This window comes from Phodopus roborovskii, unplaced genomic scaffold (assembly GCF_943737965.1).
Source record: "Phodopus roborovskii unplaced genomic scaffold, PHOROB, whole genome shotgun sequence".
NCBI classification, from domain to species: Eukaryota; Metazoa; Chordata; class Mammalia; order Rodentia; family Cricetidae; genus Phodopus; species Phodopus roborovskii.
The window spans coordinates 28,679,779-28,702,212 of record NW_026126460.1 but is presented as its reverse complement, the minus strand read 5'-3'; the positions used below and the strand labels follow the sequence as shown (position 1 = coordinate 28,702,212).

The 22,434-nt window shown below is 41.9% G+C and overlaps 1 protein-coding gene across 1 annotated transcript in view; it reads left to right on the top strand.

The window, feature by feature from the left end:
• Dner (delta/notch like EGF repeat containing) overlaps window positions 1–22,434 on the top strand; it is a 272,217-nt gene that overhangs the window by 205,931 nt on the left and 43,852 nt on the right. The window contains exon 8 of the mRNA XM_051190607.1: window positions 7,196–7,420. Within this exon, the coding sequence (XP_051046564.1) occupies window positions 7,196–7,420 (225 nt within the window). The remainder of the gene's footprint in view (window positions 1–7,195; window positions 7,421–22,434) is intronic.

Genomic DNA, 22,434 nt, shown 5'->3' with positions numbered 1-22,434 from the left:
ACTTTGGGGTGGTAGCTGGGGAGCAGAGGCAAGGTACTTGAGTTCAGAATATGTTTTGGCAATGGCAGCTACATGATACTTCGATTGATGGCCTGGACATGGGGGTTCACAAAGGGAAGTATTAGAAAGAGCCCCAGGTGTTACTCGAACCATTCACCAGGCTGCACCATCAGGCAGTACCAGCATGGAAAGAAAGGATTACTGGTACAATAGTGGCATGCATGTCATGGGAGTAATCAACCACTTTTTGATTGGAATTAAGGAGGGCTGCTCCACAAGGTGCAACCCATTCCTGGCATCATTATCTGGGCTAAGAAAGAGCCCGTGGGTAGATAGATTCTAGGTCCTAGGGAGAAACTGCTACTTTTACTCCTAAAAGAACACAGTATAAAACCAATTCCTAAAGACTTACTGATTGTTATAGCCATAGATTATTTCATTTCTCAAATCCCATCAGTGGAGCTTCTTTTTACTGTGGTGATTAACCCAGATGACCATAGCTAAGAATGGTGTAGAGAGCAAGAGATTATGAAGTTCTCTGCAGTACTACTGTTTACTAGTTATTCTTATTTATTCATTTATTTTTTACTATTTATGATACAGTACTCCACAGAGATATATTCCATTTGTTGTCCTGTGTATGTAGGTTCATACGCCACAGTGAGTATGATGTAGAAAGATCCACACTGAACATGGTTTGATAACCCAATCTAAATAAGAGGGGGAAAGAAGCCAGAGAACGTATTGAGCACTGGCACACATCCCTCTCTGCTTCCTGAGTCTGCACATTGGGATTGGCTGCCTCCTACTACCATGCCTTGATGAACTGTATCCTCTTAGACCACAAGCCAAAATGGATACTCCATCCCTTAGACTGTCCCCTGGGTACTGGGATGGCTAGCATGGCTCCCTGTGTTTTGTTCATGGATTGATAATTTCTACTGAATTTAAGAAGATTTCAGCCATATGTGTCTAGTCTAGGTGGTATGAAGGAGAGAGGGATAAAGTACTAAAATAAAAGGGTACATTCCAACCCTTCCTTAAGGGAGTTTTTCATATGTGACCTCAGGTTATTTACACTTATATCTCACTATCCAGAATAGAATGACAGGTCAAGATATCACCGTAGTAGAGGCTATGAAATGTATTATTATTATTATTTCATGTATCTGTGTGAGCTGAAGTTCTATAATGCCAGAAGTTTGGAGATGGATATTAGGCTAAGCAACAGTCAATGAGAGTGTGTGTGTGTGGGGGGAATTCAGACAGATACTATTTCATTACTGGATTCTTTGCTATGTACCTGGTGTGACTGAATGTTACAACAGAACTTAGGCTTGAGAATCCTGGGTTCAAATGTGACTCTGGCTTTTCTAACTGTGTGCCTTAGGGAAAAGTCCTTGATCTTCCTGTATCTACTTCCCTATTAGAAAATGAAGAATTAACAGCACTCATGGGGTTTATATGAGTTCTAAGTGAATCAATACAGAAAAATCCTTGGAAGGGTGAGAACACCTCTGCTTGTGTGACCAAGCATGGCTTCAACAAATTCCTATTGAACTTATGAAGAGATTTCTTTCTGAGCAATTCTTGTACCTCTTCCCACAGCTTTTATCCCAAGAGATCACCTACTTTACCTTTCAGGGTGGCCCAATATAACTGCATGTGTTTAGAGAACTGTGTTGACCACCTCCTGATCCAGAAGGCGCCTTAGCCACATTCAGGAATACAGCCCTGGGAACTCTGGGAAAATGTAAAGTTTGATTATGTTCCAGAGATTGCCTAACAGGCCAGCTTCCTTCCATTTCCCTTCACACAATCTCTGAGTATACATACAAAGTAAAAGACCCACAGCTTAAAGGAAGTTGAATTCAGTATTTATTAGGCACCACAGGCCACTGTACTTAGTCTCACCTAGTTAGAGACTGCCATGTTTTGTAGGTAAGGAAACGGAACTGAAAATAGGATACTTTGTCCAAGGTCGGACAGCTCGTGTTCTCCTAGGAAGGTCATTAACAGGGCAGCTGAGGGAGAAGTGAACCATTTACAAAAGGATGCCATAGGAATAAGAAGATAACGATGGCTTGAGCAATGGAAGGAAATAGTTTGCTAATCAAAGCCAGAAGGGTTTCAAAGTCTGGTGTAGCTTTTTTGTTCTTCCTTTTGTACCTAAATGCTTCAGGTGTCCAACCTCCCAGCTGGACTGATAACCCTGACTGCAGGACCCCCTCCTGTGTTTTCCATTGCAATCGGTTCCAGTGCCATCTGCATGGCCTGTGGCAGTCACATACAAATGTGGCTGCTTGTTGTCCAGTACTAATATTTGGGAGTTACTATTTTTGCGTCCAAGCTCCACAGTAGATCCAAATAGCAGACATCGTCAGTATCTGCATCCCACTCAACACCAAGACAAGCCAGTGGGATTCAGTGCTAGCCCTGGACAGAGGTGGCAACTGAACACAGTTCTCTTAGTCTTCATTTTGAGTTGATTTTGGACAGGGTCAAATAGGCCGGTGTCAGTCCTCCGTGTGAGGATATCTAGTTTTCTCCTTTAGCTTGCTCAGGAATGCTTTGGTACCTTTATCAAGTGTCAGTTGGCTATAGGTTTGTGGCTTTATTTTTAAGAGTTCCTCTTTGTTTTATTGAACTGTGCTTCCAAGTGCCATGCTGTTTTGGGTACCATGGTTCTGTTGTGTTTCTAGAAGTCAGGTTCTTTGTTCATCGAGTTTCAGGATGCTTGGGCTACGTGGGGTATTTTGTGCTTCATATGAATTTTAGGGATTCAATTTTTTTTTTTTTTTTTTTTTTTTTTTTTTTTTTGTGAATGTAGTTTGATGGGGATTGCATTAACCTGTAAGTCACTTTGGGCAGCGTAGATATTTTTAACAATATTAATTCTCCCAATCTGTAAAATGGGAGAATGGGAGGCTTTTCCAATTTTTGGTGTCTTTTAATTTTATTAATGTTTCATAATTTAATTTTGTTTTTAAAAAATTTTCATACAATTTATTTTGACCATATTCTTCCCCATCCCAACTCCTCTCAGATCATCGAACTCTACCTATCTATCCAACTGTGCGTTCTTTTTCTCTCTTAAAAATACCCAAACCAAAACAACATAAAAAGCACAAGTAAACAAACAAAAATATGGAACCCATTCTGTGTTGGCCAAGGCCCAATTTCTCCCGAGCTTCAGTGAGGTCCACCTTGGTGTCTAGCTGATGCCACTCCATTGAAGAAAACAAATCTCCCATCCCACAGAAACTATGGGTTGGGGATTGCTTCTTGGTTAGGGGTGGGACTTCATGTCCACTCCCCCTGCTCAGTGATGGGATTTTATCTGGCTTAGACTTGTGCAGGCCTTGTGTGTGCTGTCATGGTCTCTGGGAGTTCATCTATACACCAGCCCCATTGTGCCTGGAGGATGCTGCAGCTCTAATGTCTCAGCCCTGTGGAGGAAGAGCTGCATCTTTTCTTTTCCTTAAGTTAAAAGATAAATCCCTAAGCCTCCATCCGACTGAATGCAACTTTTGGGTTGATTTGGTCATTTAACTTCTTAAAACTATCTCTTCAGTTTAAGAAAATAGGAACTACCTTATTAGCTCACACACAAGGCCAAATTGGATCTTTAGTATTTCAGATGGCCATAGTGCATTTTCTAGACCCAAATATCAACAAATAATTTTGTTCTAAAATTAAGATGTTTGAGATAGTTTGATTTTCTGCAAATAAATTAAGTAAAGATAATCCATAGTATATAATTTAATTTTCTACTCAGAACAATTCTAAGCCAATTATGCCCACTTATGAGTTATACTTCAGATAGTTAAATCTGGGACTATTTTTGTTGATTTTATAGATTCAGTATATTCTTAACAATAACTATAAAAGTTGTCAATAAGAAATTATGTGTGAGTATAAATAAGTATAAACTAAAACAGATAAGGAAAGTAGAATATCAAAGGAAAAGTATGCATCAAAGAAAAGTATGCATGAGTAATGTTGCTTAACTTTTATTTCTAAAATTTAAATATTTAATGAATTTTCAAACTAGTCTTGAAGCATTAAAAGAAGCTTATCTTCTTTTCATTGTAAAACATGTACAGAATATATATATATGTATGTATATATATACACACACATATATATAAAATATATATATATACAAGAATATATATGTATACACACAAGAATATATATATATATATGTATACATATATATGTATGTATGTATGTATGTATATGTTATTTTTTGGCCTGAGAAATGCCAAATTGTGTATACAGGAAACAATACAAAACACTTATCTGATAATCTCATTTAAAATTAAAATATGTAACAGCTTTACATAATATTATATCATAAAATATGCTTGCATGTATAATTTCTAGGTTATAATTCATTTTTCTAAACTGTAAAATTCAGCAATTTAACAAATCCATGTAGGTATGCAACTATTTGCATGGATCACTTTTGAACATATCCTTCAATCCAGCGGACTATGGTCCTCAGTCTGTCTTCACACCTCAGCCACAGCAACCACACATCGACTTTCTATATTTTCTACTTGGACATTTCTACCGAGTGGCATGGTATATGGTCTTCTGAATCTGTCTTCATTCTTAGAGTGTCATGCTTTGGTGACTCATTCATCTTGTGGCTTATGCTGGTGCTTAGTGACTATTTACAAATGGCATTGCACTCTAAAGTTAGATGGTATCATGTTTGTTTACCCAAAATATTTTTTGTTTTATTTATTTATTTTTCTTATTTTACATATCGATCCCAGTTCCCTCTCCATCCCTCCCTCCCTCTCTTCCACCCTCCTATGCCCCCCAACCACCCTCCCACCTCATTCTCCCCACTCCACAGGGAGGGTGATGCCTTCCAGGAGGTGTCATCTAAATCTGTCAAGTCATTTGGAGTAGGGACTGGGCCCTCCCTCCTGCCTCCAGGTTAAGGGAGTATCCCTCCATGGGGAATGTGCTCCCATAGTCCTTTTATGCACCAGGGATACATCCTGGTTCTACTGTCAGAGGTCCCTTAGACTGCCCAGGCCTTCTAACTGAGACCCATGTTCAGGGGGTCTGAGTCAGTCCAGTGCTGGATTCCTAGCTATCAGTTTGGGGCCCATTAGCTCCTCTTTGTTCTGGTCAGCTGTCTGTATGTGTTTCTGCAGCATGGTCTTGTCCTCCCTCTCTGCATTTGGATTCCAGTTCAGCTCAGTGTTTAGCTGTGGGTGTCTGCTTCTGTTTCCATCAGCTATTAGATGAGAGCTCTATGATGGTGGATAAGTTAGTCACCAATCTCATTATCAGGTAAGGGCATTTTTGGTAGCCTTATTAGTTGGGGTCAGTCTTCTAGGTCTCTGAACATTTCTCTAGAGTCAGTTTTCTCTTGATACCTATAGTGGCTCCCTCTTTTATGGTATCCCTCTCTCTTTTGCTCTCGTCTATTCCTCCCCTGACTCAATCTTCCTAGTCCCACATGCTTTCCTCTCCTCCCCTTCTCTTTCTCCTAGCCTCCTCTCCACTCAGTGCTCCATCCACTCCCAATATGCTCAGGAGAACTTGTCCCTTCCCTCTTCTGTGAGGGATCTTGTATGAATCTCTTAGAATCCTCCTTGTATCCTAGTTTCTCTGGTGGCGTGAATTATAGGCTGGTGATCCTTTGCTCTATGTCTAAAATTCATATATGAGTGAGTATATACCATGTTCCTCTTTTTGTGACTGGGTTACCTCATCCATGATGGTTTCTTCAAGTTCCATCCATTTGCCTGCAAATTTCAAGATTCCATCCCCCCCAACAGAGTAGTATTCCATTGTGTAAATGTGCCACATCTTCTTTATCCATTCTTTGGTTGAGGGGCATCTAAGTTGCTTCCAGGTTCTTGCTATTACAAATAGTGCTGCTATGAACATAGTTGAACATATGTCTTTGTTGCATGGATGTGGATCATTTGGGTATATGCCTAAGAGTTGGATTTCCGGGTCCTGTGGTAGATGATTCCCATTTTCTTGAGGAACCGCCATACTGATCTCCAAAATGGCTGTACAAGTTTGCACTCCCACCAGCAGTGGAGGAATGTTCCTCTTTCTCCATATCCTCTCCAGCATAAGTTGTCATTGGTGTTCCTAATTTTAGCTGTTCTGGCAGGAGTAAGATGGTATCTCAGAGTTGTTTTGATTTGCATTTTCCTGATAGCTAAGGATTTTGAGCACTTTAAGTGTCTTTCAGCCTTTTTGATTTCCTCTATTGAGAATTCTCTCTTCAGTTCTGTACCCCATTTTTAATAGGGTTATTTGGTGTTTTGTTGACTAGTTTCTTGAGTTCTTTGTATATTTTGCAGATCAGCCCTCTGTCAGATGTGGGATTGGTGAAGATCTTTTCCCAATCTGTGGACTGCTGTTTTACCCAAAATATTTTTATACATATAAACATATTTCATCCATTGGCTCAAACACCTGAATACATTTATTAAAAACACTGACTTGTACATTTTGGAAGAATGAATTATAATCTAGAAATTATATACTTAAATGTATTATTTGTTTTCAAGAAAATGAGTGGGAGACATGATTAAGGTGGGTGAGCTGTCTTCATTATTTACTATTTTACATGTTGTCACTCTTTTACATTTAGTGTTATATCTTACCATACTTTTAGGTAATCATCATCTACTTATTTTGGGCATATTTTAGATTATACATGCACAATGCATATAACCTACACTTGCCATGTGCACATATTCTACATGTATGATGTATATCCAATCATTTTTTTAAATTTATGTTTTATTTCAATAAGCACTTAAACACAGGATTTGATATTTTAATGTAGGGTTACCAAATCTATGATAAACAATCTTATAGGTCATAGTGGGTTGTGACATATCTGAACTAGTTATTATATGCAAACATGTCTTAATCTTTTACTATTTTTTGTCCTTTGAGACAGGGTCTCATCTATCCCATGTGCTCCAAAATTTGCTATATCGGAGGATGGCCTGGAACTTCTACAGCTCCTGCCTCTGCCTCCCTAGTGCTAGGATTATAGGGCTTGGACCATCATATTTGTTTACTCGGTGCTGAGGATTGAACTCGGGGCTTAGTCCATGTTAGGCAGTTTACTCTACCCACTAAGCTACATCTCCAGCCCTGCTTTAAAATTGTAAAGCCTTTCTTTGCTTTCTTTCAGGATACTTTGGTGCTGCTTGCGAAGAGAAGGTAGACCCTTGCATGTCGTCTCCATGCCAGAACAATGGCACCTGCTATGTGGATGGGGTGCACTTCACCTGCAGCTGCAGCCCAGGGTTCACAGGACCGACGTGTGCCCAGCTCGTTGATTTCTGTGCCCTCAGCCCGTGTGCTCACGGCACGTGCCGCAGCGTGGGCACCAGCTACAAGTGCCTCTGTGATCCAGGTTGGTTCTCCATGTCGACAGCAAAGCTTTGCCCAGACGACTTTTTAGTTTGTCTTTGCTTCTGAACAAAGGTCACCCACCGAGTGGGACATACATAGTGAATTCCACTCGTCTGTGGCCACCTACTCATTACTCGTCAGCCTTACCCTTGGTGGAGCTTTAAACATGCTGTTTCTTTTACCCGCGGGCCATTCACATTCACTGTGAGAAAACTAGAAAGTGCAGGAAAGCAGAAGGGAGAAATTTAAAATCGATGGAATTTTAGTGTTCAGGGAAAGCACAATGCAGTTCATTTACAACTATTTACAATAGTCACAATATTAATATTAGCTTTCCTGCTCTGCATGTACCATGTTACACCTTGCTTCCTCTGTAAATATTCAATTGCTTCATCATTTGTTTCCCCCAAATACTTTGCATTCATGATACTGGTATTTAAATTGTAGCAGTTTTGAAACCTGGAAGGTGACACTTGTCCTCATTTGTGTCTTTCTACCTGCTTGTGCGTGTGTCTTTTTTTTTTTTTTTTTTTAAATGTGGGTAGCTCTTTCTCTCATTTCTGTTATGCCCATGTCTCCATTACTTCTCACATGTGACCATGGCTAGGCAGTACTTGCTTTCACTGACTCATGACTAGTCCTGGGATGCCTGTTCTCTGTTACTCCATCTCTCTTCAGGGACCGAGTTTCTCTCCTCTGAGTTCCAAAAACCGTCCACAATATCACTTTCATCATCTTTACAGTGAGACAGTCACATACCCCTTAGGGATGTTTTGTCTCAACATAACACATCTGCATTGCTGGTCCACAGGGTTGAAATAGCCTCTGGATATCCTAGCCACCTTAGCAGGTATGAGAACACCCTCAGTGATGTTTACACAATGATGGAGTCATCTAATAATGCACGTCTTGGGTTGTTTCTGCATCCTTCAGTGACTGGTGATATGCTAATGATTTTGATAGGTGACCCTGTCCCCAAGGAGTGGGTTGTTTCTGCATCCTTCAGTGACTGGTGATATGCTAATGATTTTGATAGGTGACCCTGTCCCCAAGGAGTGAAAGAAAGGTGTATGTATGTTTAAATAGATTTTGAATCAACAACTGTACACTTGGGACATTGCTAAGTGGGTGACATTCTTTCTAGGTTCTTAGCTGGATATGTCACATCTTTGGGTCTTCCAGGGCTACATTTACATGGAATACCACTGGGGATTCACTTCCATCTGTGGTCTCATACTCATTAGAGAGCCTGAGTCTAGATTCTAATCTCAATGCTTCTGCCTCTAAGACTCCTTTGGCTCAGAACTTCCAAAGATCACGTCTCATACTCACAAATCAAAAGACGTAGTGGGGAATGCAGCTAGACTTTCAAAAGGTGATGCAAAGCATTTTGCATGTAAACTCTTAATTCTCTGATTTTTCTGATATCGTGCCAAGTGCTTCTTCCATGCTCTGCAATACAGAGGAGGGGCTGCTTAATCTGCTCAGTAACAGTGTTAGGATTCTCCAGAGAAGCAGAACACACACACACACACACACACACACACACACACACACACACACACACACACATGAGGTTTATTTTAAGTAACTGGCTCTTGCAATTGTGGGGACTGGCAAGTCCAAAATCCATAGAGGAAGCTGGCAGGCTGCAAAACCAGAACGATCGTGTTGTGCTTTGAAGCTAAAATCTTTCATCTGCAAGGACCCGAGTCTCTGCTCTTCAGGCCTCCAAGAGCTGGGCTGATTCCTGGCCACATTACATGGTCATCTACTCTACTCAGAAACTACTGTTGTATTTTAATATCATCCAAGAGAAAATGACTTTAGGCCACATGTATGCAGAGAAAGTGTCTGGATATCATCACCTACCTAACCAGACAGGTGCAATTAATGATCACAGTAATATTTGGGGTTCCCTGTAAAACTCGAAGTGAAATATCCTTGACTCCCTGTATGATATCCCTGTGTTTTCTGAGTTCATCATCTTTCTCTGTGGGAGTCTTGATTGACATGGTAGCATGTTGGGCCTGGCTTTCATGTGTGGGAACCCAAGCCCATGTGTGGCAGAGTTGCATGCTTAGGAAGGAGGCAGAACAGTGCTGTACCATTCCCTACCTTGTGAGCACACCCTTAGAACAGCTTGGTGCATGCAGACTGAACAAGGTGCCATTATACTGGACAGAACCAGGTCTCACCTGCTACGACTACAGTCACCATGTCCAAGTTCTCTAGAGATGACACAGCATGTGGGGTTGTCTCCCACCCTCAGTGGCAACTGGAAGTGAACTATTGCTGTTAGGAGCTTCTCCACATTCTCTTACCTGCCTGTGAGGGCCTTCTTTCTCTACAAGCCTCACAGAGAAGACCCAAACAGGACAGATCAAAAATCAACTCCACTTTCTCTTTTAAATTCCTCTCTTAAACATATTAAAATCTTTGATGTATTTAGTACTTCAAAATTTTTTAAGTGGACTATACTTATTTGAAGGCAATTCTGTCTCTGTCTGTCTGTCTGTCTCTCTGTGGTGTGTGTGTATGAGAGAGAGAGAGAGAAAGAGAGAGAGAAAGGTATGGAGGAGATTATCCTAAGCATAGACATACAACATACATCTCTCAGTGTTTCTCTTTCTACTCTGGGAGAGGCATCTGGGAGCAGTAGGAAGACCATACTCCTGATCTATTCTCTATGAACATAAGACATTTAGAGAGCATCCCTGGGCCTCAGTTTCCTCCTTGGGTAGGAAGCTGGATGGAGGGATCCAGTGCAGCTTCTGTGTGTGGTGTTAGGAGCTATCCTTTCAACCTTTCTTACCATTCATGGGGTTTCCAATAGCATTTTTTGAGGCATATTGGACTGCATCTTCCATTCCTATTTTACTTTCCCTTCTGTTCTCTGTTAAGGCGCCATCTATGTCCACCTGGACTATTTAGATTGGTAGTGACCTGTGGTCCAGTACTATCCTTGAAACTCATAGAAAACATATTCTATCCCATAATACCTTCATTTGTTATATAGCCTTCAGTGGGGTCCTGGGACTGATCCCATGAGGACTTGATCATCAAATTCACAACATCCAGAGGGAAGATTCTCTCAGGTGATTGGGTGACTTTATATGAAATGAAAACAGGCCTTTAAACATCTGGTAGGAATTTATATGTGAAGAAATGAACATGATAGGTCTGTCAGTGGGAAATTTCTTGCTTAATTTTTTTTTTGGAGCATGTAATTACCACTTATTTGCATAATAGTCAAATCTTGTAAGAATGGGTGAAATTGAGTGTCTGGCTGCAGAGCGGTGGGCAGGATCATCTTTATAGAGGACAAGCAGATCCTGTCTCATAAATGGCAGAAGATTGAAATTATAGCACATTGGCAATTAGTTCTCATCTGAAAAAATGTTTACTGCAAATCAGGTGTGTCAAGTGTTTCATGTTCACACTTCAGTTTTAGCTTACCGTTCCCAGGGTTTCTGATGGCCTTTTAATACTAAATAATAAAATGTCACTACTGAGTAATTGCTGAAGTTCACCTCCCAGTGACAGTTTTAAGTGACAGGCCACTTGTTCTTTTAAAAAAGAGAATGCAAATTGAAATCTCCCAGAGGCTGGATAATGGATATTAGGCGTGAATGTGTCAAGGGCACACAGTGGCCATTACAAGTGGAACCATGGCATCTTGTGACTCAGTACAATGGTGGCATCTTTTAGAAGGTATTTTTAGAGACTGATATAACCAGTATCAGAAGCTGTTGCAGATGGTTCTTCCTGACAGCCTGGTCCCACAGCTGCATCAGCCCCAAATAAACGCAGATGCCATAATAATTATGAAACTGTTGGCCGGTGGCTTGGGCTTCTTTTTGGCTAGCTCTGTCTTAAATATTAACTCATTTCTACTAATCTAAGCATTTCCATGCAGTCTTACCTTACCAGAGAGTGCCTGGTGCATCCTATCCTATCCAGGTGGCTGCATGGCATGGCAACTGTTTTGCCTTCCTTTCCTAGAGGACTCCCCCAACCCCCCGCTAGTCCCGCCTATCTTACTGCCTCATTGGCCATTAGTCCATCAGTGTTTTATTCATCATCCAATAAGAGAAACATACACAAAAGGACCTCCCCCATCAAGAAGCCATGGTCCACTGATTTGGGCTCCCAATCACCACTGCAGATGAACCTATCTTAAAGAACCGAAGGTGCAAGGCATTAGAGTAGCTTGCATACAAACATGTGTGTCAAATACAAACTTTAAAAATAATGTCTCTCATGACCATCATCTCAATGTCAGTAATTGGGCTCCTAGACCTGGGCAGGGTATTGGCTGCATTTCCCAGCCAATTCTTCTCCACCAAGGGGCTAGTGATCCAGTGACATCATCTAGATATAGACTGCAAAGTGAGTAAAATTAGGCTCCGTCTAAACAAAACCCTTTTGCTTTTGTCTTTAGAAGTCACGTTTATAGGAGCCACATACTATTTTGTTTCTCTTGTCTATATTTTTTGCCTCAGGGTAGACGGCATTTCTTCTGTGTGGCTTGTGAGACACAGCTGGTGTGGCTTCCTACTGTGATTTTTCAGGCTTGACCACATCAGTATTCAGAGAACACTGCCTGGAAGCAGAATAAAGATAAGACCTGGTGGTTAGAGTATTCATAGTAATTGAGCAGCAACGAGGAAATTAACACAACTATAAAGACAGGAAGGCATTTGGCTCACTAATGAGGGTCTGGGTACACTCAGATTCCAGGATAAGTACAGCGTGCAATTTTTATCTTTATTAGCCAGGACTAGTTATTAAACGGCACTTCCTCTGGTTTATTGGGATGAAGACAGTTCTTGTATTGATGTGCTGTGATCTGGTCCAGCTCCTTGTTCATGAGAGGTATGGATTGTGTATGGGAGGCATAGACTGGAAGTTCCCAATCCATTCCTGTTTCACTCTCCAAAATGTGGTGCCAAATTTCTATCATCTGGTTCCCAAAAGGAAGAAACAAAGGAAGTCATGTTTATTCAGATGCATCTTCGCCCATAGGAACCTGCCTCACTCTTCATAACCCGTCCTCTGCCCCCCCCCCCAATACCCACAAATAAAAACAATTTAAATCTCTACTTTGAAATGCTGGTGGAACTAAGAACTTGGGAAGAGAAGAACAGCCACTGATGTTTGAAGCTTGCCTGTCATCTGCAGATAGACCCTGGCGTTGTTAGGGGCTGGCCTAGTGCACGTGTCATGGCGTCCTGTTGACTCCTATTGGGCATCAGGACAAGTGTGATGATGTTAGACATCACTCAGAGGCCATGGCAGAGTGAGATGAAACAAGACCACATCAACATTTTGTCTAAGACATAAGAAGATAAACATAGCCTGGGCGTGCTGGTACATACTTATCATCCGTGCTATTTGGGGGTGCTGAGACAGGAAGATCGTAAGTTCAAGGCTTGCCTGGCCAAACAACTGAGATCCTGTCTCAAGATAAAAAGTGTGAGGGGGACTGAAGATATAGCTCAGTGGTAGCACACTTGTCTAGCATGTATGAAGATGTAGGTTCAATCTCCAGAAATAACACAAAACAACACCAAGATAACCATGTAACAATCAGATGCTGGATGTTATCTCTGCTCAGTTTCTACTGTCAACTCAGTTGTCAGTTACATTCTCACCTGTTACATGGACATACCAAACTGTCCAGGGGTTAAAGGATTACTCACCGTCTTGAACATTACATTTTCTGACCGAGGTGATGAATAGTTAAGAGCCAGGGGCTGGACAGAGCTTTGTAAGGGAAGTATTTCTTGATTCACCAGTCTTTATGATGTGAGAGCCAAGGCTGCCATTTCTCTGCTCTTGACTCCACTAGACCGGAATGAAATAAGGACTTGAATGTAGCTGATTAGGGCCCAAAGCCTCTGTTGCCTCAGAATAAATAAGGAACAGGGTTAAACTGTCACCTTCGTTCTCTGGGGGTAAGAATGACCATGACTGAAAAGTGAAGAATTTAACCGGAGTTTCCAAGTGCTTGTTAGTTGTTTTTGTAACTCCCTCAGATGTGCTAACATGAGAGTTGTTAGCCACATGGACTTGCTCTGTGGAGAGGGTCAGTGACGTAATCCAGGCTGACTGTGCCTTGGGTTGGTTCCATCTCTGAGACCTTATTTCATCCATATACTGTGCTAAACATCTGACATGTTTTCTCTTAAAGAAACCGAGGTATCTAGAGTCCAGACGGCAGGAAGTGGAAGCGATGGAACTCTCGTGTTAATTTATACTTGCTCAACATTACACACCCCTGTTCTTGACTAAAGACTGGACCTGTTCTGGGAATATCATGGTCTCTGGAATATTCTTTTCTCTTCCCACTTTTGTTATTTTTAGTTTTCTGCCTTGAGACAACTTCGATGTCCCAAGCTTTCCACACCTGGCCTCTGTAGAAATGACCACCCATCATTGTCAATAACAGTGGCTCTTCTGGACCTTGGCATTTCAGCATTTGAGACCCTGTAACAGTGGGTGTCATTGGTGATATCCATCTTGTGATTGACTTTAGCTGACTCCAGAATCCATATTAGACAACAAACAGGAGTGTTCCTCTGCATTTCCTATTTTTCCAGCCTTCTAGCCTTCAATATGCTTGAAGATTCTTCGAAGGTTGGATTTGTACTAAGACCTGAGGACAGTTCCCTGAATTTCCCTTATTGTTTGCCATTGTGCCTCCTGCTTTTTAGTTTGAAAGCTCACTGTGGAAACTAATGCTTTAACAGTATTTTGAAGATTCAGAGCACTCGATTTGCCTGGAGAAGACTGTTACATGGCTCCTCCCTCCCCCACTTCCTCTCTTCCTCCCTCCTTTTCTCCTCCCTTCCTTCCTCCCCTTCACTTCTCCCTCTCCCCTTCTTCCCTCCCTCCCTTTCTCTCTGCCTCTGTCTTCTTTCTTTTAATCATAGATCACTCTCAGCTTGAGTACCATGTGCTCCCCCTGTCACTCGGTACCTTCTGGGTGACACCACACTCCTCTTTTTAAAATTTCTTATAAACTTGGCTTTATGGGAGTTGACTAACAGACCCTTTAAGAACATTTATGTGTGTGTTTAGCTTGAATGTATGCCTGTGTTCATCATGCATGCCTGGTGCTCATGGAGACCAAAGAGGGCATTGGGTCCCCTGGAACTGAAGCTACATACGGTTGTGAGCTGCCCTATGGGTGTGGGACTTGAACTCAGGTCCTCTGGAAGGTCAGCCAGCTTCCTGGACTTTGCTCCAGCTTGTTTTATTTTTAAAGATTTCTTTTTTTCTTTTTCTTTTTAATTTAAATGAGAAACAATCTTATTTTATGTATCAATCCCAGTTCTTTCTCCTTCCCATTCTCCCATGCCTCCCACCGACCCCCATCCCATCCCTCTTCTGCTCTATAGAAAGGGTGAAGCCTTCTATGCGGGATCCTCAAAGTCTGTCACATCACTTGGGTCTGGAGAAACAGCAGCTAACGTGGTCTGGACTAAGGAGAAAGTGGTACCCAGGGCTGTGGTTTTGGAAAAGCTTTTTACCACTCCCTAAAATTTCCTTTCCTACCAGTTCTCTGGCACCTGAAAGCTTATTTATCCAGGTGGTCTGACTTCTTTAAGTTAGGCATTGTTTCTAGAAATGAAACCTTTGTATTAGTTATCACTGCATAGCAAACCACGGAGAAACTTGCTGGATGAAAACAACCGTTTACTATTTATAATCCTATGGGACATCTTGGGGATCCTGTGGGACGTCTTGGGGAGGGCTTAGCTGGACTCTTTGGTCTGCTCAGCAGGGGCTGTACCCACATTTGCTTTTGCAGTTCATTGGCAAGTCAGCTGGTCCTGAGTGATCTCACTTATATTGTTTGGCTGTTAGCTGGAGTGATGGGGGTGGGGCAGGACCACATTTTTCTCAATTTGCATCATCTTCAGTGCTGGCATCTTCTTTTGACAGCTGGGTACCCAGAGCAGCAACAGAGGACTAGGCATAATATACATGCACCTTTCATTTTTAAAATAAAATGTAAGATTGCATTTATTTACTTATTCTGTGTATGGAGGCCTGTGTGCCACAGCAGAAGCAAGTATTTGAGGTCAGTGTTCTTCTTCTACTATGTGGGTCCTGGAGGTCAAACTCCAGTCATCAAGCTTGATGGCACATGCCTTTGGCTGTCACCTGGCTGCCTCCCTGTCCCCCATGACTCTGTAAAGGCTGCTGCATCAGTTGTTTGCAAATGTTCTGTTTGCCTGCGCTACTTGCATGGTCACACTCAGTGTACACATGCACACAGCTATCACAACCTTGAATAATAGTTTCTCTATGAGAGGAAATGTAAGGAGAAAGGAAGAAAAAAGCCCCTGCTTTTTGGTTACTCAGGAGAGGAGGCCACACTGAGACGAGGCTAATGGGAGTTCTGGAACCATTTCCCTTTCTCCCCTTTTAACTGCTCGGGTTGCACCTCGTCCCTAGCTTTCTTCCCAACAAGTTTCATTCTCTCTATTATAGAGTACCAAGCACATTCTCCCCAGAGTCAGCAAATAATGACATCACTTTGAGCTGTCTTGCTTTATGACTTCTGACACGCGATTTCTTGTGCATCTTTAATTCAATATTGGCAAATGGAACAGAAGTCAGGGTGAATCAAGCTGTTGAGTTTCAGTACCAGTTTATTTACATTTTAAAATTTTCTTTCTCATCCAATTACCTCAAAGGACATTTTGTTGGCTGAAATATCTCAACGATAGCCAAAGCTGTGCCTCAGAAAACCAGGTCCAGCCCATCTGAGTTTCTAGCTATTTGGGATGGTAGCCAAGCTGGGAGGGGCATAGTAAGAAAAACGTCTATAAAAAGTGAGAGAAGTTTCTCCGGTATTTGATCATATTTTGACCCCACATATCTATCTGAGAATGGCAATGACTATATATGTAGAGGGGCATAGATTTCATCGTGTCCCTGAATGTACCAAGTTAATTGACAGGCAAGCAGTGTATTCAGAAGGAAAAAAAATCATGGTCAATATTATAGATTCCATGCACTAGAATGACCTGGATTTTCTGTCTCATAGTTCTGTGGCATCAAACTGTATATCAAAAAGGCCACTTCTGACAGAGCTTAGGGAATGCCACAAGTTTGTCACAGAATGTTTCTGAATTTGGGGTTTGTTAAACTGACTGCCTTAGTTTGGAATTTCCTGACAGTATTCTGAGAGAGAGAGAGAGAGAGAGAGAGAGAGAGAGAGAGAGAGAGAGAGAGAGAGAGAGAGAGGAGAGAAGAGAGAAGAGAGAAGAGAGAAGAGAGAGGAGAGAAGAGAAAGAGGGAGGTTTTTCTGGGCTCAACAAAGTTGAATTGTTCATACTATGCATCTGAATCTGAATCTGGGCTAGTTTCTTCTCATTCTGATTAGGCATGTATGAAACCTGTTGTTGCATCCCTGTTACTCTGATAAAATAAACTCATAAAAAGCAACTTGAGGGAGAAATGGTTTGTTTTAGCTCCCAGTTGCAGATTACAGACACCACCAAGGAGAAGGCTAAGACAGCAGGTCACATCACAGCCACCGGCAAAAGAGAAAGGAAGGGATGCAGAGCACTCATGTGGCTTCACTCGGATCTGATGTGGCCCGCAGTGGGCTGGGTCTTCCTGTATCCATCACTTACCTTAATGAAGGCAATCCCTCACAGTCAAGCATGCAGGTAACCTGCTATGCACGCCATTCATAGACACTCTCTTCACAGGTGAGCCTAGGTGGTGGAGAGGTGAGAATGCACTGTATACCGAGAGGTCTGGGCCCCACCCTGAGAGTTTCGGAGTCTCAGAAGGACCTAGGAACATGCATTATAACAAATCCTCAGTTCATTGAGCGCAGACACACCAGGGTATATATACGGGCTGAGTAGCACCTACCCGAAATTCTTGGGACTAAATATGATTTGGATTTCAGTTTTGGAATATTTGAAGATACATAATGATAAATCTTGAGTATGAAACCCCAGTATAAATATAAAAGATAATTTATTTCCATACTTAACTTCCATAGTAGACCAGAGGTGACTTTATGCAATATTTTTGTAATAATTTTGTGTACTTTGCCTGTAACCCATCACTAGGTTAGGTGAGAAATTTTCGACTTGTGCTATCACGATGATTCTGAGATTAGTTTAAACATTTGGAGCATTTCAGATTTCAGATTTTAGTATTAGGTTTCTTAATCCATTGGTAAAGCAGGAAATTAAAGTGAACAGTCAATTGTGAAATAAATGAAAAGCAATTAGTTCTTTTTAAAAAATGATCCCATGCCTTAATACTTCACAATTTGTGTTTACATATATACATATTATATGCATTTGTATGTAATATGCATTTATGTTTACAACATAGAAATATATATTATAATATTTATATTATATTATATTATATAAGTGCAGTTTGGTGGGTTGATCCTTACTTCTGGCACCATAAATTCTTTTCATAAAAGACATCTTCTTTTATGGTGCCTCTATGATTAAATTTTAAAGAAACCCCTCCCTCTCTGTAGCCAGCTTAGATCGTAGGTAGAATCCACCCTCTAGTGGCCAAAAGCAAAATAAGGAAGGGTTGCATGTAATTTCTTTTCTGCATGTGACTAGGTTGTAACCTAGTTCTGAAGGCAACCTTAAGAGAAGTTGTTTCAGGTCAACGTTTATGTCAACATATTGGTGAAAAATTCTCAAGATGACAGGTGCCTTTACATGTGCAAGTGCTTATGTGTGATAGGTCCATTTTGGGGCGCATGACCTTTGATGCTTTCTGTGACTGAGGCTCTGCCACCCACATGCCATCAGATGGGTCATGGACGACAGTTCTTTGTCCTTGCATGTGTTTTGGAAGGAAAGTTCTGCTTGCTGATATAGACAGAATGCTGGAGGTTTGCTATATAGTTCCTTTTTCCTTCATATATGATTTATACACTTAATCCAGAGAAACTTCTGGGTTTTAAGTAAAAACTTCCCCTCTGATTAATAGTATAATTCCTGTTTTAAAAAGCATTTTCTTTATTAGTGATCCCTCTTGGTGTGGTGGCTGCATCTTGTGCCTGAATAAGGCTTCTCTTTTCCTTTATAGGCTTTGAGAGTTCCTCTCGTCCCATCTCTTAAAAAGTCTATAATTGTGTCAGGCCTTTTCTCAAGAAAGTAGGGAGTGATAATATCCTTCATATTACACCAATAGCATACTTTTGCTGTGGAAAACTTCTAAAATGTGAACATGTACATTTAAATATATAAAACCAAACCATTATCAGTTTTGGAAAATATTTTCCCAGGCATTTTAATGCATATTCCTTCAAACCAGACACATGCACACAAATTGTATTCATGAATGCATAGGTTACTTTGCCCTGTGATTTCATTTTCTTAGCAAATTTAATTCACCCTGTTTGACCAGGCATCTTCTCTACTTACTAATCTATGTCCTAAGGAGCATAAAATGAACCATTATAAAGAGAAAATGCAGAACCTGGGTTTGGATATTGAGCAGTGAGTTAAAATTCTATTTCCAAGTGGGAAACCAGATCCATCCTGGAGGTTACTCTCAGGGGATGAGACTGTGGAAAAGTGGGTTATTAAAAAGTCAAAGATAAACGGCATGTTGATGGGAGATGTCATTCTGTAAATACGTTTCTCATACTGGTTAATGAATAAAGCACTGTTGGCCAATAGGAAAGAAAGATAGGCAGGACTAGGAGACAAGGAGGATTTGAGGAAGTAGTAAGGAAGAGTCAAGATGGAGAGTTTGGAGAGAGCAGGACACCAGCTGGCTCTCCAGTAAGATGAGACCATGTGGAAATACATAGATTAACAAAAATGGGTTAATACTTAAGGCAGAGCTAGCTGATAAACAAGTAACTGACCAATAGCATTATATCAAATATAGCATCTCTCTGTGTATTATTTGGGGCTGGCACGGCGGTGGGACAAGACCAGCAGCGGGCAAAAAAACCTTACTCCTTATAGCATGTCTCATATTAGACAATTCCTGGCCTTTGAGAGCTGGGCCAACTAGCTGGGTACTGTGGAACAGTGAGCTTGAGCAGGTATTGTCTTTTTTGTTTTCCAGTGAGGTTGTGTGTGTGTTTGTGTGTGTGTGTGTGTGTGTGTGTGTGTGTGTGTGTGTGTGTTTGTTGTCTATGTGATATGGTGTTTAGAGCAATGGCATCTTTTAGCATTCAGATACGCAGAGCTTTTATAGTGTGTGTGAGCATGCTGCTCATTTCTGGAGAATGACACCTAGGTTGTCTGTTTAGATAATATTTGTACCTCAAGTCACATGACCACATCAAAGACGAATTGGGTGCTTACTGTGTGGCAGACATTGTGCTAGGTGCTTCGCTTGTGTCAGGACCCCATGGGCAGGGTCAAGTGCATGTCTTCTTGATGACAGGGCAGGAGCCTCTTCCTTTTACACATGTCCTTTGTTATTGCAGATTCCCATGAGTCACCTTGCTGGAAGATGTCACTCATCAGGACTAAGCTGCAGTCACACATCTGTGTTGCCTAGAAGTCCAACACTCAGTGTTGATTCATAGAAAAATATCTAACAAAGAGAAAATGATATCAAGTACATTTTATTCACAAAGGATACCTTGGGAACCAATAATTCTATAGTATTGAAACACTTCTCAGAAACCTCACCCTGTCTCACCTGCCTCTTCAGGTGACTGTCCAAGGACAGCAGAGCCCAAGGACATTATACCAGGAGATGATACAGCTCGTTAGGATCCCTGCATTTTCTGTGAGGGACCCTGCTTTTTGTCTGCTCTAATTTCATCATGTTCTGGACTAATTTCTGTTCTAGCTTATCTTTCAGGGCTTTTCTATCTGTATCTTTTGTTTGCTTGTTTCTTGTCTTCAAGCTGACCTCTCTGGGGCCTTGCCACACGCCCCCATCCCCATACATCCTTCTCCTCCTCCCTCTCCCCCATTCTCTGGTCCTACACCTTGTGCATCTTGCATGATGTACATGGGTGTGCGTGCCATAGCATATGATGATGCCAGCCCTATGTATCTTACAAGCTGTAGCAGGATCCATCTCTTTAGCATTGACTTTACTGTTTGGCAGTAGAATCAGAATTCAGCAAATATTCATGAAAACAAACTCAGTACTTTTTTTTTGTTGTTGTTTTTTTTAGAACATTTGTTTTTCTCTGAAACTGTCAGTCCCCTTTGCTCATTTTAAGTCAGCTTCTAGAAATTTCTTTGCCTTTCTTCCTGCTCCATCTCTCTCAGCCACGTCCCACTACGGATTCGATTGTGTTTGGAAGTTTGTAGAGCAGGAATTGGCCTCGGTAGATGCCTCTCTTATACCCCTCATTGTTGTAGAAGTTCAAGATAAGACAAGGCAGAAGTCTGGCCTGACCCTTACACTCTCTTTTCTTCTCAGGCTACTCTACACCAGGTGTTTCTGGTTTACTTTTTAAGTTTTTCTTAGCAATGCCCTGGCACCACCTTGCCTTCATCCTTGTTGGGATCCCTGTTCCTTGTGGCAGCCTCCTCCCAACTGTTTGAAGCAAATCCCTGTAAAGTGAAGGCATCACCCAACAATTTATCAGTGCTCCAGGTTCCCTGCCTTTAGTTTCATTTGAAAGTTCACCATCACTCCTATTAACATAATAGGATTATGTCCCCCCTGCCTAGCTCTTCACTACCCTGGTTGAGGTGGAGAATTTGATCATCTGGGAACTAGTTGGCCTAGACTTAAATCTAAGTCATAGATGTTCCTGTTTATCTGCTCACATTCAAAAGAGGGAAGAATGTAAAGCAACCTCCCCACACAAGGCTCACTTATTGAAGCTTGACTACAAAGCAAACTCAGGTAAAGCGTTCTTTCAAGCTGCCTTTGCCCTGAATTCAGGTGGAGCTGAGATCTGAGCAGCTTGTCTTGGCCTGTTTGGCCTGATATGGCTGCTAGGTTTGGAATATCTTGCCAGATTTCTTTCTTTGAGGCAGCATGAAGCACGGATTGGCCCCCTCTTCCCCCAAGGTGACAGGAATGGATAAGTTGCTGGAACTTGTCACACAATGTGTGAAAGCCATCTGGCTATAAGCAGAGTAGAGTTTTGGATTTTTCAGAGGGTGACAACATGATGGGCCAGGCAAGGAAAAGGACTAAGGAGTAAACAGTGTGGGCTACAGCCTTCTTACATTGGTGTTTAAATGATGTGGAGCCTGGGGAAGAAGTCAAGGAACTGGGCATGGAAGGTCTTGCTTCCCTGGAGTGAGTAGGGTGAGCGCCACTTCAGAGGACAGCAGCAGGTGTTTGGGAGCATTCTCTTCTCCCACTCAGGGTCCCCCACATCTGTGTTGTGCTGCTGAGCCCCTCACTCATGGTGGCTGTGCTCTCCTTGTCTGAAAAGTAAGGGTAGCCCTTCCTGAAAAGTAAGGGTACCCATTTGCTGGGGTGGGTGAGGCTAGAGCACCCCCACATCCTCAGTGTCCTCTAGAGGTACAGAACCAGCAGTGTGTGTGTGAGTGTGTGTGTATGTGTGTGTGTATCAGAGGGATCTGTAAGATTGGCTTGTACAACTGGAAGATGGGATAGTTCAGATAGTCCAAAATGGCTGTCAACGTGGGAGAAGCAGAAAACTCAGCAGCTTTAGTTCAGACAGCTGCCTCATGCAGCTCCACACTGGCACCAACAGCCTAGAGACTCCTCAGAGTCTCTGGTGTGTGTGAGGCTGCATTATAACATGGAAGGAACTGCAGCTTGCTGTTCATGGGCGGCGGCGGCAGCAGCAGCAACAGCAGCTAATTCACCTTCTCAGGGAGAGCTTGCACCAATGGCTGGCTTCCTGTGTGTGGTGATTTTGCAGGGGTCTCAGGAAAGGCTAAAGGAAGACCCCAGACTTAAATTGTATGCAAGAACAAGGAGTGTTTATTAATATTCCAGCATGCATGAGGGGTCGTTCACCAGTACAAAATGTCGACGACCCAGAGAAGAGTGTGCAGGCTCCCTTTAAGCACAGCTAGGGGAATGTAAGGA